This window comes from Brachypodium distachyon, chromosome 4 (assembly GCF_000005505.3).
Source record: "Brachypodium distachyon strain Bd21 chromosome 4, Brachypodium_distachyon_v3.0, whole genome shotgun sequence".
Taxonomy (NCBI): Eukaryota; Viridiplantae; Streptophyta; class Magnoliopsida; order Poales; family Poaceae; genus Brachypodium; species Brachypodium distachyon.
Window position 1 is genome coordinate 32963921 of NC_016134.3, and position 18972 is coordinate 32982892.

At 44.9% G+C, this 18972-nt stretch overlaps 1 protein-coding gene across 1 annotated transcript; it reads right to left on the minus strand.

Annotated features, from left to right (window-relative positions):
• Positions 1–9733: 9733 nt before the first annotated feature.
• On the minus strand, positions 9734–12865 carry LOC100828723. Its single transcript, XM_003576357.4, has 5 exons — positions 12435–12865; positions 11678–12329; positions 11342–11541; positions 10999–11243; positions 9734–10901 (listed from the first exon to the last, which is right to left on the minus strand). Exons 1-5 carry the CDS (start codon positions 12716–12718, stop codon positions 10102–10104), a joined length of 2181 nt encoding a protein of 726 aa, XP_003576405.1. The 5' UTR covers positions 12719–12865; the 3' UTR covers positions 9734–10101.
• Between the last annotated feature and the right edge of the window lie 6107 nt (positions 12866–18972).

Below are 18972 nucleotides of genomic sequence, written 5' to 3' on the forward strand. Positions count from 1 at the left end.
GTGTAAAAGAAATGTTGAAACACAGTAGCTCTCACACATAGTGGTAATCACAGAAAGCAAAATTGCTTGAAAGCAAATGCTGTGTAAGGAATGCATACTGGTTCTAAATCTGCATCAGCTACTTATGGACGACTTATGAGCATTAACACTTCCACATCACTCGGGGCAAAAAACAACACACACCTAGATGTGCTCTTAGCGGGACTGGTTTTGCTGAAAAAAGCAACATCTAATTGCACTCCCCACGCCCCTACCCCCACCCACCCCTGTCACGTGCAACAAGCACATACTATGGCTGAGGGGGACTATTTCGGAAGCAATGGCATAGATAGCCCCTAAAAAACCAGCTAAAACAACACAAAAAAATCCGCTGCAGAGGGCGCATAACTGGAGAACCTACTTCAGGTGCAATGATCTAGATCGCCACCAATAAACTAGCTAAAATTGCACGGAAAATCCGTTGCAGAGAGGAGAAACCTAACCATGAACTCTGAAACTTGCTTAGGTCGCCGCGCTCGATTTTCGGCCATCTTGCTCGGATCCATCCCGTGGAGCTTGATGCGGCTTTAGAACACATCTCAAAAACAAGCAAACACGACGCCCGAATATCTACGAACAACGTAAACAACATGCAGGTTGTGACCTTGTGCCAATCGAACTCACCACGATGTCAGAGGTTGTCGACACCCGCGGACAAACAGCGGTGATCTCCCGGTCCTTCGCCGATGCCCCCATCGCCCCCGCGCTCCGCTTCTCCCCCGACCTCGACCAGTCCATCTTGGCCTACGACATGGCAGCCACACCCGCCTTGATCTGCGATCCGCGGCGGTGCTGCCGCCATACGCGCGTTCCAGTTAGCTGGGGCCGGCGGGCGTGCGCGCAAGGAAGCCCTCGCCCCCGTATCAACTCGCCAGTGGAGCCGTGGAGTAACTGGGGCCAGCGGGCGCGCAGGGAAGCCCTCAACCCCGCATCAACTCGCCGATGGATTTAGCTGGGGCGGGCGCGGGGGGAAGCCCTCGCCCTCTCTTCTCCATGAACCTGCGCCGCCGAGAAACACCACCAATCCACCAAAAATGCTGGGGAGAGAAGGGTGGCGGCGTGGTATCGGGACGAGGTGGGGGAATGGGTAGGGATGGAGCCCGAGGGGATAGAGAACACTAGGAAAACGGAAACGGGTGGCCGTGGGCCCCATCCCGTGGACCAGAGAGGCCTGTCCGAAACGCATCGCATGGCTTTGCTGGGCCGGGAGCAAACGAACGGCTTCGAAGCCTGTGCGCCCGTCTGGACCGATAATTGCATAGGCACTTTTGAGCGTTTAGGTTTTTTTTTTAAAATGCTACTATGTTTTCTAGAGTTCATCATCTTCAACTTTTACGGCCAAGTTCTTCATCACATAGTAATCAAGTTCTACATATAAATTACTACACAAAATACTACTCCATCCGTCCTAAAATAAGTGACCTGAATTTGTATAGATTCTTATAAATTCTTATACAAATCCACGTCACTTATTTTGGGACGGAAGGGGAACTACTTACGAGCACATTACGAAAACAAAATTATGCTCCCTGGCCGCCGACTTCTTCTCCTCACCGCCGGCTCCTTCTTCTGCCGCCGCCTATGGATGATGTGGTCCGACTCCTTCCCCTTCGTCATCTTCTTCGATTCGGCGATGGCGCGAAGGTAATCGGGGTCGGTCTCGACCTTGTCCCGTCGACGATATTCCTTCGCGACGGCGGTGACGACGGACACCGCTGACGCCAACAGGTAGCCGGGGTCTTCGTCCTCGCCGCCCACACCCAAGGCCGCTGCCCGCGGAGCTAGGGTTTTGGACGAGTTGCTCGAGTCGGTGGGCCTCACGGCGTAGCATCAGTCCCGTGGGAGGACTCGGCCTCCAGCAGCAGTGTGGGCACGGCGCGGGCCTAGCTCCTTGCCACCACCGCCGCCCTCTCTGCCTCCTCTCGGAGAAAAGCCTCCCACCGGCGAGCCGCGTCCTCGCCGGTGTCGCGATGGTGGAACTAGCGAAGAGCTCCTCACAGGCGAGCACCGAGGGCGCGTCGCCGCCCCTCGCATTCCCTCGCCCGCGCGGGGAAGGGGTCCGCCCTCCGTGGCGAGCGACGGAGCTCGCGGAGCAGTTGAGAGGCCACCCTAGAGGTGGAGGAGAGGGTGCTTGCGGTGGTGGGGAGTGGGTTTTTGCTGCAGAGGGGGCGGCGGAATTTGAGGGGTTCAATTCGAACTCGCCCCCGAAACCAGGATAGATGCATGCGATTTGCGGCCATTTGGGGTAAACTGAAACGGGATTTTTTCGGGCCACGCCCTTTTGCGGTACCCGTTTTTCTTCCCATAAACCGAAAAGCGGTTTCCGTTTGGCCTTTTGTTGGATCTGCTAGAGATGCTCTTATATCCTAATATTAGGTTGTATTCCGTGTATTATATTGTTTTTTTATCGAGTTTTTGACCAAGGATTATTCCATCAACGTGTGACTTATGTGATACAAATCATAACCATAAACAAATATATTTTTAATACAAATGCAACGATATCAATTTAATTTCACCAAAAAGATATTAATAGACTAATTCTTGATCAAAGACTTGGTAAAAAAAATATACGCTCTAATCTAAAGAACAAAGAAAGTATTTGGAGAAATAGAGTTCCTCTAACAAAAGAAGACTCTAGGACTCAAACAAACTCACTGTTTTCAGCATCACTAAACAGAAAAAAAAACAATGCTACACATATAATTGTTTTGGTATATTTTTTCAAATAGACCCATTTGATTTGTGAGATATCTGATTCTCAACCGATACAATCTTTGATCATAGCAAAATCGTAAGACTTGTCGTTGTGAAGCATTGCCGATATAAGTGCTGAAGGGTCAAACAACCAAAAATAACATGGAAATCATCCTTGAAGACAGAGCAGTCCAATAGGCAAGACTCAGGGCGCTCATTTCCCCCACCTCTATTCCCTTTCTCTGGTCCCCTGCTACAGCTCTGCGCCCTCTTGTCGCCTCCTCTCCCCGTGCCCTCCAGCGGCCTCGCCGCATGGAGAGCACGAGGAGAGGAGGGCTGGCCCGTCACCTCCTCTTTGTATAGTTATGTAGTTGCTGCCTTAGGAGCTTGTTCTAGAGGGATTAGGCTGCTGGTTGGGTTGCTCTGGCAGCTGAGCGGGGTGTTCCTTCTTGCTGCAGCGTTCGTCACTGGGAACTCCGGCTGCCGTGTCTCCGGCGAGATCTGCTCTCCCACACCCTCTTCTCTAAATAAGAGCTTCCCCTTCTCAGATCTAAGCCATTTTCAACTCTCTTGGACTGATTTGTTTAGATCAGTCCGAGTTTGCTTCGGATCTGAGCCCCCCTCCCTTCTTTTCCTCTTTGTGCTGGTACCCTGTTCGTCTAGAGCGCCAATGTTTTTCTACAGATCTTCTCACCGGTGCTCTCTTTTGGAAGCTTTACTTCGGCCTTCCTCTTGGACTGGGCAAGTGGGGATTTTCTCTGGTGATGGTTTCTCTCTGTTCCTTATGCATCGGAGATGTCCCGACTTCGGTTGCGGTGGCCTCATCCAAGTTGCTGGCTTCCCCCTCAACCTCCACATTGGAGGCCCGCCTTGCAGTTATGGGAAGCAGCAGCTTTGTGGTGCTTGCCGGAACTTCGCCTGGGACTGGAGTTGTGGTCATCTGCTCATTGCTGGAGCTTTTGAATCGGTTAGGCGTCGGGAGGATCTTCTTCATCTCATGCGACGTCGACTTCGTCTTCTTCCTCCGTGCTCGGAGGCAGCTGGTCCAGAGGCTCCTTTGTTCTGCTGGTGGCGGCCTGCGCTGCTCACCGACGGCGAGCACTGCAAAGGTCGGCGGCAAGGTCTCCTGCTGGAAATGTGGGCAGTTTCTGCAACCGTCGTGGCGACTCGAGAGAAGACTAGAGACGCGTGGTGTGCTGCATTGTTTGTAACCCGCCACGTGTACCTTAGAGGCCTGGTTGTAATTTCCAATTTCTTTGAGTCCTTGGATGTATCTCGAGTTGTAATAGTCTGTGGGGCTTTGTCCCCACTGTTTTAATGGATGCAGGTTGCGGGGTACTTTACAAAAACAAAAAAAAAAGGAAGCTGACAAACTTTATGCATGCACAAAACAAACAGTTGATGTAAGCTTTTCAATCCATGTAATTTTTTCTGATGTGACCCGCTAAGTCAACTAGATTAACTCTTGCACTAAATTTGGGAGAATGTCGTCCCTGAAATTTGAGGCCCGGGGCAAAATTCAAAATGGGACGTCCAAAGTTTGAAAAATTCATATGACAAATATAGTTAAAGCACATTTCATGAGGGCAATTATAGAATCAATCAAACAATTGTTGAATTGCATGATCGATTGATCGACCGAGTATCAAATCACTTGCATATATCTTGGACAATCAAAATAAGGTTCCTTACCGACAAAAGAAGAAACCAATATGAGAACGGGGCGTATGGATTTCCATCTCTACTCCCCTACCCCACTCCCCTCCCTTCGCAACCAGAGAGAGGACTTGGTCTGGCTTGCATTTAGTTTTCCACCGTCGATGAGCTAGGCGCAACGAATTGTGTTCACCTACGATGAGCCGCAACGAATTGTGCGGGCAGAAAAAAAAAACAAATTACGATGGGATTGGATATCGCTCAATGGAGAGTGAAAGACGAAGAGAAAAATACAAAGATAGGAAAGTTTTCTTTCAAATCTAATTTTGGATCGGTTGATAACAATGTGATAACACATTTGTTGAGTACTAGCCTACTAGGCCGCACAAAAAAAAAGCTTCACTACTGGGAAGGTGCGGCAGCCCGTCATGTGAGAGCGTTATGGTCCTCGAACTGGCAATGGGTTGCGCTTATGGAGCACAGGCGTATCGATGACGAACGGGAACCAGAAAGGAGGGACCGACAGTGCCCAGTTTCACTGCCCAAAATTATGCAACGAGGGTTGTTGGTGTCTTGGTGATAATGAAAAAGAAAATGCTTTCTCTCTTGTCTCTTGTGTCCATGTAATTGTGTACGGTCGTACTAAAGGATCACACCCATTTGCGGGTGGAGAAGGCCAAATTAGTGGGTACATAGGCCTTTTGTGCTTTGCCGCTTGTTAGGACAAACAAAAGAGAAGCAGAGGTGGGTGGTCAAAAAAAAAAAAAAGAGAAGGAGAGGTAGCAGTTGTTTTCAAAAAAGAACCTAGTGGAATAGTTGTAGGTTCTTTTTGGTAGGTTTAGCCAGCACAGAAGACTTTTCCCATTAATTTAGTTTGAGCACTTGGGTTGGGTCCGTTCTTAATTTATTATTTTATTTATTTTTCATTACGAACTTCCGCACTACTTCACGTGGCTCGGTATTTCTCATCGGTTACATAAAAATCATCATGCGTGTACACGCGGCTAATTTCAAGAGAGCTTTCGGAATTCATAAAACATGCACCTCAGATTTCTATTTCACCTCAATCCAAAAGCTTAAGGTGTGACCAACAAGGTCAAATCAGGAAATACATTTTCGATGTCGGCAAGAAAGCTTATTCTTGAACCCTTCATGCCCTCATTTTTTTTATATTTGATGACATTTTCCTAATATCTTTACATTTAGGATATCAGCTTTTGGTCATTTAACCGGTCTTAAAATTTCAAATTGTGGCGGTTAATAATATTTTTGGCTCTTACTTGCTTATTTACTAAATGAAATTGCTCTGCCCACGATGTTTCATGTGAAGTTTCTATCTGATACTCCAACCATGCCGTCAGATTTGTGTTCCATGTTTGATCGAACGGTGATGGCTCACCGTCGGACAAGAATCAGACAACGAACTGTCGGACATATAGCAGTTTTGTTTACAAAATTTTGGTTGCCGATGCAAACTCAAAACCAACCATACATTAAAAGTTCCTATAAAAAAATGCTCCAGCTAAGGACAAGAATTAAAAAGGCGTGTCTTTATTGCTCAAGAAATAGCATAAGGATTTCCTTTTCTGCCACCAACAAAATGGATTGTGAAGCAATAATTTAATCTTTGAATTCGTAGTACTTCTGCTATTCCCAGGAGAGAACACACGAAGATATGATTCAAAATAAAGTCCCGAGCTTCAGAGTTAAAAAGTTGGGAAATCGGGGGAATTAGTGTGATTCAGGATGCGAGTTGCCCCTCAAATGGGCAATGCTCGTCCGGTGGATTCGTTGACCATAAGATTAATCCCATGGCCGAATCCAATCAGAACATTGTCCTATTTGAAAATCCATAGAATCTCTTAGGACAACGTGAGATGTGTGCTTTTCGAGTCTTTTTACAAGGTTCCGACCAAAGTTTAGGGAACCTTCTGAACAACTAGCCACATGTGTCTTGCCTCTTTTAAACCTCTTGGTTTGGCGCTCTCTTTCTCTTAAATACCTAGAATGGTTGTTTGACACGAACAAGTTGTATCCCTACAAAAGTACTCACTCTGTCTAACAAAACAAAAGATGTCTAAAGTTTGTCAAAATTTGGATGTATTTAGACATGACTTAGCGTATAGATGGCGCTTGATTGTTAACATTTCCCGTATGGTAGGATATACTTACCGTGCTAACTCGGCGAGAGGGAAACTTGAGGGCATGATGCATATGCAAAAACTCAACATATGCTTACCAGATTATTAGCACATTAATTGTATGTTCATCACCAACAGACTCAAAAAATACAATACATATTTAGAAAACTAGACTTTCATGACAATTGAAAGAATAATACGGAGCACGGACAATGCAAATTTATATTCGAGATTTAATTTAACTCGAAAAGTTAGGTTGTTTTAGGAGTTTACAACAACTTTACATGCACAAGTACTGCCACATTGGCGAAAGGACCAAAATAAAGACCAATTTAGTCAACAACAGGACCAAAATCCCTAATAATAAAAGCAGGAAGGTTTCTTTCGTCGTCGTCCGCCGTGCATCAATTTCCGTGCATGTTCTGATTTTCCGTGTCTCCTTACACTCCATCGAACCTTCGCCTATTCCCACAGCGTCCCGGCCCGCCGCCACCGACTCAACTGCCCGCGCAGCACCTCCCTGCAGTGACAGCTCTCGATACGCGTCGGCGCCGGATTAGATTATCGTGCAAGAGACGAGCAAAGGGGTCCAGGGCTGATCGGCGCTATCCACCGTTCCACAGCCGACGGGCGGTGTGGACTGGGTGCCATGTTCGTGGCCGCGGCTGCTAACATTGGTCCTGAGATCATTTTGATTGAATGTCCAATTATATTATTATGTTTTGTATAAATATGAATTTTCGTGTGCACATGTTTAAGCGGTCGTGGCAATGTACGGGCACTGTACTGGTAGTCAACAACAAACACATGTTGACCGAGGATATTGTGTATTGACTCAATGCTAACCGACGTGATCCTGACTTGGCCTGCCTGCCAGCTTTCGGCAAAAAAGAAAACTGACCTACTGCATGCTTTTTCCTCGCTCGCTTTGCTCCCTAGCGACAAGACAACCGGCAGGCCCCGACCTGTCGAACAATCGTCAATTCCCCCTCCGTGCCTCATTCAATCACTTCTTTTTCCGTGTGCCAGCCACACTTTTGTCTACCCAATTCTCATCTTTGGTGACCAAATCCACTGGTCCGGTCTGTGCGAGTTCGAGGGGGCAGGTAGCATTACGCGAGCGCGACAATCGCTCACTGAACCCATTTGCTCACTGCACAAACGACACGTAGGCATTTGCATAACCTAATGATTTTTCAATTAAAACCCCGCAACAGTAATCTGCAGTCATATTTTTTCCTTCTCTTCTTTTAACAACTGCAAATAAGTACTCACTCCGATTTATAAAAAATGTCGTCCTAAGTTAATACAAAATGGACGATAAATTTTATGAATCGAACGGAGTAATATCTTCTCTTAGCTGGACTAGCTCAAACAAGTGACCCGGATCGGCCTTGGCAAAGGGTTGTCAGTGGCTTCTGATCAGACCTCAAGAGAGGTGTTCGACAGCTCAATCTCTGCACCTGCACAGGTGGGAGATTGACAGAGCTTGTGGCTTGGCTCCCGTGGGGGGCAGTACACCGGGTGGTCAGAAACTAGGAGGGGCCTGATTCCTTCGTCGTCTGGCGTTGCCTTGGAACGCTTCGGGGATTTACTCTGCGTCGTCAGTCCACCGTTTTGCTATCCCAGAGTCCCCTGCGTGCACTTTGGTACATTGTACAGGATTTGGACTCCTGAATTCTGACAGGAGACTGGGCAAGTCTGGGCTACGATCTTCAGTACCCTGCATATCGGAGCTCAAGTTTCAAATTATACTCATGTGCTGGTAGACTGGCGGTACACGAGGTTAAAAAGGAAGGGTCGCGACGGACACGGCTAAATGGAGTTTCCGGGGCTATGACTCGGTAATGATGCTTGTTTCTGGACTCAATGGAAGCAACGCAACGCAACACAAGCCAAGGTTTTTCTGTAATCGGCAACTCTCGGAATCTAATTTGAAGAATCACAGAGTCGAGCAGCTTCAGAACTGGAAGGAAGCAGGAGCGGTCGGGATCCATAGAATAATGAGTAGTTAGCTCTTGTGTAACTGAATGTTTGCTCTCCCCTGTTGTCAGCAACATATGGAGAGGAGCTTATATGTTCTAGCAATTGCGTACTCTCAGGGAAAAAAGAAGTTCAACGGAACAATTTTGTAAATTGTATTCTTCAATGCAGCTGAACATTGATTTAGAATAACTCCCCTCTGATAAGTGATACGTAGCATTTGACAACACACGCCACGCATGTATGCACCACAAGTTGCAAACACACAGGCATGCAATGTTTCATCTGTGAAATCGATCAATCTTTTGGCAGGGCAAGAGAAGATTTGTGACAACAAGCAGGATACATATACTAGCAGCTGTTAGTACCGTTGGTTCCAACACAAGTACACAACTGACGGGTTTTTGGGGAAAACTTCAGCAGATGCATGTGCTGCCCATTTTATTCACAATTCAGGGCTGGATTACAACTGTATTTTATCCTAGTAGTACAAACCAGAGCAACATATGCAAAGAGCTAGTTTTGCATCAATGATGTGTTTGACAGAGGCTGGATGGATTATATGCATAAGATTAAATAAGCTACAACAATTAGTGTCCTGGCACAGGAAAAGACAGGGTAACAAGGTTGATTCATAGAACTTCATAATTTGAAAAGCACGATCCTATTTATAAAGAAATAAAATAATACATTTAGTCTGTCGAGACTTGAGAGAAGAGAGAGCAAATGTATGTATAGGAAATACACAATATTAACTTGCCATCCAAAGTTGGGTATGCTATGGAATACGTTCGGTTCATATGCAGGATACAGAATAAGAATCATCCAAGTACCATGATGTTATTGTTACAGCTAACTATTATCTAAAAAAATTCGGTTGTGCACCATCCCTCTAAAGCAATTGCAAGTCCTATGGTTCGCAAAAAAAATGCTGTAAAATAAGGAAAATGGCAAGTAACATTTTCAGGTGTTTTATGTAGCAGGCCCTTCACAATCTAAAATCAGGCCATTTATGCATTTGATGTAACAAAAAAAAAATAGGCCATGAAAGATGTCCTATCTGAACTGCTGAATGATGACAAGTAACAGAAATGATATATAACACTCCCAGTGAGAATGACAAGACCAAAAATAATCGGCAAACTAAAAATGCCTACCAGGTAGGCTTAAAATTCTGACATTCTGCCTGACCAGCAAATTGGCTTCACTCATAATCATGGCACAATAATGGTTCCCATAATGCTTGAACAGCTTTTAACAGGTACTGATACTGTGATACATTGGTAGATAGGCATGTAAAACCAGAGGTGATGTAATGCAGGGCAAGTTGTGTGAAATTAAGAAAGCAGCACATTGCTTGACCTGGACAATTACTGCCTAAACAATTATATCCATGTAACACATCTCAAGGATGGTCCCAGAAACTAAGACAATCTAAGGCCTATATGACTAAAACTAGCTAAGAGAGTTTTCTCAGCCAAACGTAACTAGATAAGGCAGAAATTAAACAAAACGCGGTTAGTAGCCTAATTACAGTGAGAGAAAAATAACTCCCTGGCAAATAATGGTCAATAACAAACAGTAGTTAACCTGAAAAGGTGGACAACCTTTTCCTCTTTCTGTTCTTCTTTGGGGTCAAATCTCTTTGGGTGCTGCCATTGGAATGAGGAAGAACACGCATGGGGCTGGTGCGCCTAAGAGCTGTTCTTCTCCCTCTCTTGTTTGACCACTGAATTGGCAATTTGCCTGCAACCTGGGCAATACCATCAGATGTAGCAAGCTCGGACACTTTTTGTATCCTCTCCTGCATTTGCATAACCCATGCTACTGACAGATCAAGTGAGAATGAATCATCCACTGGTTTTTGCCACAGATCAAGGAGGACGTGCTGGAACGATTGAAATGACAGCGAGGGTTGGAAATCCTTGCGTGGTGCACAGATCATGTTAACTTTTATGATGTGCTTACATAGGTTACCCTGCATCGACCATGAACAATCACACAGAGAAAATTCAGACCCAGCATTCCATACAATCCTCATTTGACTAGCATCCTTCTGGCTTGCCACCTTGGCTGAAAGAGGTTCTTTGTCATCAAAAACAACAGAATCATCAGGTATCTGCACCGCCCTTTGCCATGAAGTGGATGCAATGTACTCTGCTTTCACCTGAGGAAATGAACCACTCTCATCTGCATATAGGTTGAGCCAGTAGCCTGAATGGAGCTCTGTTGTGAGCTTGTGCACCAACCAGTCGACACGTTGGAGAGCATCAAGTTGTGAATCATCATATGCTTTAAGCTTGAGCTTTAGATGGTAACCCTCAATAGCACCACAGGATTCCTGACTTGCTAGTGGTAAATTTCTGATGGTATCAATCCACATGTCTGGATGGGGCAATGGCATGCAAAGGAACATTGTTAGCACCTAGACAAGGATTAAGAATTCAATGTACATTTTGAAACTACTAACTAAGATTCTTACCCAATTTGGGAACCCAAAATGACTTGAAATACTGTATGAATGTGGTTTGGTCAACAAAGTCTTGAAACAATTTCTCCAGAGCATCCATGGGATTTTTCTCGCTCCAGATACTGTACATGAATTTTCCTAGTATTGTAAATATTTCACACTGCACCTCAGAGTTGCTGCATTTTTTTATTATATTTTTAAGCCAGGTTCTCCTTATATGCCATAAGGAAAATAAAATCGGGCAAGAGAACACGTTCCTGAAAAAAGGGACACATTTCGTCATGATACTAGCTACTAGTATCTAAACTTCAAGAAAATTGACAGTTAGAAGCATGTGCCAGAATCTATGCTATACCTGATTGGGTCCAGCTCTGAGGTCGGATCATCAATTATAAAACCACCAATTCTCCAGGTGGAATCAACATAATGTATTCTATCCGTAAGTGCTTTCATCCATCTCAAAGTGTCCTGCTTGGTAACTGATCGGGTGATAACCCATGCAACAGGTAGAGCATGTTGTCTTGAATCAAATACAAGGAGTGTGTGCAATGGGTACTGCAGCAAAGAGTAGAATGTCAAACAAATGATGAAACCTGGCCCTGCAGATATATAAGTTGACATCGTATACAATAAGAAAATGTAGCTTTAAAGTACAATTAAACAACTGTGAGCTTTAGTTGCAGTCACATACCTTCAGCTTGCTTATACCAAACGAGGAATGAGAGGCCAAAAGACCCTGATGACCAAAGCGAATCATCTGCTGCAATTGCCATTCTGTCTGGATCCCTAGAACAAAGGCATCTGTCTCAGTCGCATCCTGGTGGAAAAACACAGACTTCTTATTCCTATCAACCCACATCCTGATGCTAGCTTGGTCATCCAGATCCAACTCATGCGTAGACCTCTTGATGATCATACCAAGCTTGTGGACATACTGCGAAGCAAGGCTATCAACCTTCGCATCTGAGCCACAGTAGCGTTGTATCCCTTCTATATGTGTCTGCAGGATATTCTCCTCTGGGACACCGAGATAGATCAACGACATGGTCTGCTGCTGGATCTCACTGCCGACATATGGCACCCTCCTTGCACCAGGCCCGATGGCGTCCCGGTCCAGGGGACCATGACATACAAAACCAGACTTATTGACATGGCGCCTTTCATGGTAGATAATGAGCGCCAGCGACGGACGGGCGTATAACCGCTTGATTGCAAAATGACAGGTGCAGCCTCGCATTGACTGTGGCCGAGCAGCACGGTTCCTCGTGTTAAGCCTATACTTCCTGCTAGGCAAAATCGCACCTCCCTCCCCGTAATTCTCAGGGCCAAACGAGCACCAATACCTGAATTTAGTGAAGGAACATGACACTATAATTAAGGAAGAGAACACTAATTATATTACTAACATGGTCAGCAAAGCAGGGGAGGTAGCAGCAGGGCACACATACATCCTGTAGAGGAGGTACTCGTCGCTCCTGAACTCCTTGAGGCTGCCTCTCTCGCGCTTGCGGCCGCGCTCGATGTGGAACCTCGTGGGGTACTCCGGGTTGTTGCACTCGCCGCTGATGAAGGCCTCCGTTCGGTCGTAGGGGATAAGCGCAACGTCGTCGCAGTGGTGCTCGGAGCTGGCGTACTTGACCCACCTGAGGTCGGCGGCGGAGAACTCCTCTCCGGGAGGGTCCTGGACAGGGAGGTCGCTCACCGACTGCAGCACCTCTGTATCCTCCCCCATTCTCCGCTTCTTGCCGTCGCCCGCCGCCAGCCGCCGGAGTTGGTGTTTGGTGCGGCCAAAACCCTAGAGAGAGAAAACGAAGGTGGGAGAGGGAGTGGGGACGAGGGAGAACCGGAGAAGAGGCCAAGACAACGGGGAGAGACGAACATGGGGGGCCGTTGAGTTGGGCTTTCATGGGCCTCTTGCAAATACCTTGCTCGAAGAAAAAAAAGGACACTGTGTCCTCTCAAAAAAAAAGAAAAAAAGGACACTGCAAAACAAAATTCAGGATTCAAATTAAAAATGATTTCCAAACATTCAGATAAAAGCATTCACAATTCAAATGGTATATTTGGCAAATGATCAATAGCTTGACTATTGTGTACCCACGGCCGACCGCATTATCAATTAACAACTTTATTATGCGTACTATTTATCATTTTTTGCATTGTTGCTACGGATTTTAGTTTAACTTTACCCTTGCAGCAATGGCTACAATTTAAGGTGGGGCATTATTCTTTGAATGCAACTTTGACAAACTTTATCAAATTCATTTCCGTTAGTAGTGTGTCTAGGTCCCTCACAGAGCCAACGAAAGAACATACCCCCATTAATGGCGATGTCATCTCCACCGAAGGGTGTCATGGCTTGCCTATCAATGCAGACAGTACGTTAATAGTGTGTCAACGAAAACCTTGCACTGCTGACAAGTGTGCTCCAAGTGCCCGTCAATGGGGACTTTGTGTGGCTCAGTCGGGCGATCATTGCTGACGTTCAATACCATTAAGTGGTGATATGCACCGCTGGAAGATGTGGATATTGTTGGATTCTAATCCAAATTTCCAGGGGCCGGAAGTTCCCGCCAAACTTCCAGGCGTTGTAAACACTCCCATATAGTGAAGTTTCGCTGGCTGGCGCCCGTGGTTTTTCCCTCTCGTTGTTTGAGAGGGTTTTCCACGTTAAATCCGTGTGTCCTTGTGCTGTGATTTCTTCTTCGTTCTTGTTTGTCGCGTTCATAACAAGTGGTATCAGAGCTTCAAGATCTACCTAGGGTTTGCGACATGTCTACCTTGAAGTTCGATCTGCCGCAGCTGGACTACACCACACGATTCTCGTTTGTGGCAAGTAAAGATGCGGGCGATTCTCGCCCAAACTTCAGATCTGGATGAAGCGCTTGATTCCTTCGGCAAGAAGGATGCACAGGAGTGGACTGCCGAAGAGAAACGAAAAGATTGTAAGGCTTTGTCTTTGATTCAACTTCATCTGTCCAATAATATTTTGCAGGAAGTGTTGGAGGAGAAATCCGCAGCAGCCCTGTGGCTGAAACTGGAATTGATCTACATGTGTAAAGATCTAACCGGTAAGATGCATGCAAAGATGAAGTTGTTCACCCATAAGTTGCAAGAAGGTGGATCGGTAATATCTCATATAACCGTTTTTTGATAGATAATTTCTGACTTGCAAGCTTTGGAGGTTAAGTATGATGATGAGGATTTAGCCATCTTACTCTTATGCTCGTTGCCTAGTTCCTATACAAATTTCCGCGATTCAATTCTTTATTGCCATGACTCTCTAACCCTTAATGAGGTTTTAGAGGCACTTAGACAGAAAGAGAAGATGAAGTCTATGGTGCAGGCCGATGAGTCGTCCTCAAAGGCAGAAGCTCTGCAGGTTCATGGCAGGACCGAGCAGAGGAATAACAACTACGGCAACCGAGATAAGAGCCGGGACGGAAAAGCTCGTTCAAAGTCCCGAGGAAAAGATAAGTTCCGCAGGTATTGTAAGAAAAATAATCTTGTTATTGAGGATTGTTATAAACTACAGAACAAAGAAAAAAGCAACGGTACCTACAAACCGAAAGATAAGTCCGATGGTACTGGTAAGGCCGCTGTCGTTTCCACCGACAGCTCTGAGGGTGAATGCCTCGCTGTTCTTGCTACTTGTATTTCCCGTGATGATGAATGGATTCTTGATACATCATTTTCCTTTCATATTTGTTGTAACAAGGATTGATTCAGTTCTTATGAGTCTGTGCAGACTGAAGATTTTGTGCGTGTGGGCAATGACAATCCTTGTCATATTGTTAGCATTGGGTCTGTTCAGATCAAAACCCATGATGGCATGACACGCACGTTGAAAGAGGTGAAGCACATACCAAGCATGGCCAGAAATCTGATCTCGCTTAGTACCATGGATTGTGACGGGTATAAGTACGCCGGGTGACATAGACTTCTGAAGGTATTTAGAGGTTTTCTCATTCACATGATAGGTGATATGAATTCTGCCAAATTATATGTTCTTAGAGGTAGCAATTTGCCTGGTTTTGTTGCTGCCGTTACACCTAATGATTCTGATGATTGTGCAAAAACGAATCTGTGGCATATGTGTCTTGGGCATATGAGTGAACATGGCATGGCAGAGTTGGTCAAGAGAGAGCTGATCGATGGCTGCAACTTGAGTAAACTTGAATTTTGTGAGCACTGCGTTTATGGTAAGTACAAAAGGGTTAAGTTCATTTCTTCCGTTCATATCACCAAAGGCATATTAGATTATGTGCATGCTGATGTTTGGAGACCCTCCCGTAAGACTTCTATTGGTGGTGCTAATTACATGCTTACCATTATTGATGATTACTCAAGAAAAGTTTGGCCTTATTTTCTGAAACACAAGTCTGATGTTTTTGGTGCTTTTAAGAAGTGGAAAGTTATGGTAGAAAAGCAAACTTAAAGGAAGGTAAAACTTTTGCATACTGATAATGGTGGTGAATTTTTTCTGATGAGTTTGAGGAGTTTTGCAACAACGATGGTGTTGTAAGGCATTACACGGTTGCCAGTACTCCACAACAAAATGGTGTGACTGAGCGCATGAACAGAACCATCATCTCGAGGGCCCGTTGCATGCTGTCCAATGCAGGTTTGGGCAGGCGTTTTTGGGCTGAGACAGCTTCCACCGCATGCTCCCTCATAAACAGGTCACCTTCTATTCCAATTGATAAGAAAACTCCCATTGAGGTATGGTCTGGTAAACCTGCTGATTATTCACAGTTGAGAATTTTCGGTTGCACCGCTTATGCTCACATTGATAATGGAAAGCTAGAGCTTAGAGCTGTTAAGTGCATTTTTCTTGGCTATGGTTCTGGAGTTAAAGCTTTCAGGTTGTGGAATCCTGAAGCTAAAAAGATTTTTCTGAGCAGAAATGTTGTTTTTAATGAAAAAGTTATGTATCATGATACTTTGTCTACTAATGCCTCTCGCATTTAAGAGGAGAGACTTAAAGTGCAGGTGGAGTACGTTGATGAAATTGTTGACAACGATGATGCTCAGGTTGATCATGGTAATGATGATGGGAACAATGATGACAATAATGATGATATTGTTTCACCCTCACCACCTGTTTTGCAGCAACCCACACGGTCTATTGCAGCTGACCGTCCAAAGAGGAATAAAGGTCCTCGCCACGTTTAATTGAAGAGTGTGATTTTGTGTATTACGCTTTGAGTTGTACAGAACAAGTGGACCATGATAGTGAACCGGCCACATATAATGAAGCAGTTGTTTCCGGCGATCGTGTGAAGTGGTTGTCTGCCATGCAAGAGGAGATGCAATCTCTTGAGAAGAATGGCACATGGGATGTTGTGCCCTTGCTTAAACAAAAGAAGGCCGTTCGCTGCAAATGGATTTTCAAGAGAAAGGAGGGTTTGTCTCCTAATGAGCCTATGAGGTTTAAGCCAAGGTTAGTGGCAAAAGGTTTCAGTCAAATACCAGGTATTGATTATAATGATGTGTTCTCTTCAGTGGTAAAGCATAGTTCCATCCGTACTTTATTTGGTATTGTTGCTATGCATGATCTTGAGCTTGAGCAGTTAGATGTGAAGACTGCATTTTTGCATGGAGAGCTTGAGGAGTAAATATACATGAACCAGTCTGAAGGGTTCATAGTTCCTGGTAAAGAGGAGTTTGTTTGCAAGTTGAAGAAGTCCCTTTATGGTTTGAAACAATCTCCTAGACGGTGGTATAAAAGGTTTGATTCATTTGTGATCTCACGTGGCTTTAGTAGATCTCAGTATGACAGTTGTGTCTACATTAAATTTATTGATAGATCACCTATATACTTGCTGTTATATGTTGATGATATGTTAATTTCTGTCAAGAGCATGAAAGTAATCACTACTTTAAAAGCACGACTAAGTAGTGAATTTGAGATGAAAGATCTTGGTGCTGCTAAGAAAATCTTAGGTATGGAAAAAGGGACAGAAAATCCTGCTGATAATCCTGCTGATATGATGACAAAACCTGTTCCTATTGTTAAGTTTGAGGTATGGTCAAGCTTAGTTGGTATAACTGTTTAGCCCCTAGTGGATGTTGGCGCCGAAAGTGTTTTCTTTGTTTCAGGAGTTGTTGTTGTTTATGCTACAAGGAGGAATTTGCAATAAGGAGGAATTTGTCTCAAGGTGGAGTTTGTTGGATTCTGATCCAAATTCCCATGGGCCAGAAGTTCCGGCCCAACTTCCGACCGAACCTCCTATTGCTCTCTGTTACTTTTCGAGAAAATGTGGAACTTGCTGCGGAACTTCCGAATATTCAAGAATAAGCGGAACTTCCGGCCTCCAAACCGGAACTTCTGGTGTGCCCGTTACGGATCTGACTTGCCCTAATGCTCCTGCTATATATACCCCTTGTAAGTCGCCGTTTTGGGCTGAGTTGAGTTCGTGAAATCTCCCAGGCGTTCTAAACACTCACATATAGTGAAGTTTCGCTGGTCGGCGCCTGTGGTTTCTCCCTCTCGTTGTTTGAGAGGGTTTTCCACGTTAAATCTGTGTGTTCTTGTGCTGTGATTTCTTTTTCGTTCTTCGTTCTTGCTTGTCGCGTTCATAACAGATATGTCCTTCTGGTTACCGATCTGAGAAGACTGTTTTCGTTTCTTAGTAGTCTCTCGATGGAGGTAGGGTCGCATGCGGAATCTCGTGAATGTTCTACTTCTAGTTCAATTCTCAAATCTCATACTTTAATTTTGTGCCGTTTCAATTTTCGAATCTCTTTGAATAGGAGATTTCAGAATTAAATTAGAAGTGGACCATTTGCGGGAAGCTATGAGTCAGTTCTTTTGTTCCTTCTTGGGTAGCAAGCACTACATTTTCTACGTGTTGTAAAAGCCGGACGCATAGAGTGCCAATTAAGCGCTGGATAAACAAAAGGTAAATGCATACTCTTGTAACATGGATGTTTATAGTCATACTCTATTTAATTAAAATCATACTCTGGTATAGTCACGTCTGGATGCCATGTACTACGTAGTGTGTGATGATCCTAGTCTCTGTAAATGTTCCCGTATATGACTGATCTTGAAAAATATTTCTTCTACAGGCCTCTTTCTTTTCGGTTTCTAGGATGGGTTTCTAGGGTGAGAGCAATTTTTCCGAGAAGCCCGTCCCTGGAAGCCGAAAAGAAGAGGGTCATAGAATGGTTGAAATCACATAATGTACTGTCAATAGAGAAAAAATGTACTCTCTTTTTTTGCGAAAAGGCCGAGGCCATATATTAAAAACAATCAACCCTTACAGAACCATCTTTAAAATAAAAGAAAATTGCACGCAAGTTCTTATAGGTAAACGTCGTTGTTTTCCTCCTGCACTCGCTGGTGGCATGCCGTGAGCGAAGTTCGATGCTGCCTCTGGACCTCCGAACCACGTCGGAGCCAGCAAACCGTTGTTGATATAGCAGCCGGGAAGTCGTAAGGACAAATTTTTGCTAAGGCGGTTTCAGTTTGATTTAGGTTTGTGCATCGATTTAGACTGGTTTTCTTAAGCATAAGTTCAGTTTCAGTTGCTAAAGGTGGCTGCAAGTGGCACTCATAGTTTTCTCATTTTCTGATCTATAGGTCATCCATATGTCCTTCATTAGTAAATCGGTTGTCGATCTGATGAAATTTATTGGTACGGGGAACTAGTGATACCCAAAAAAAAATCGGTCTCGATCAGTTCTAATTTCTGAATGTGTTCGCTGCTGAATAGTTTGAGAGTACCGGTAGGAACTTTTTTGACCAAATGCCAAGGATATTGTATAGGCACTTGCTGGATGCCCTGGCCCCTGGCAATCGAGCACGCACACATCCCCCAAGTTCCGAAAATGGGAATTATACCGGTGCGTGCGGCTCGTCTGCTTCACGATGCGTTGAATTTGGTCAGCTCATTACCATGCGACTCTTGGAACTGAGGTGCCGTTGTGTTATGACAAACTGACAGGTTGCGTGCATCGGAAGAGACACGCCTACAAGAA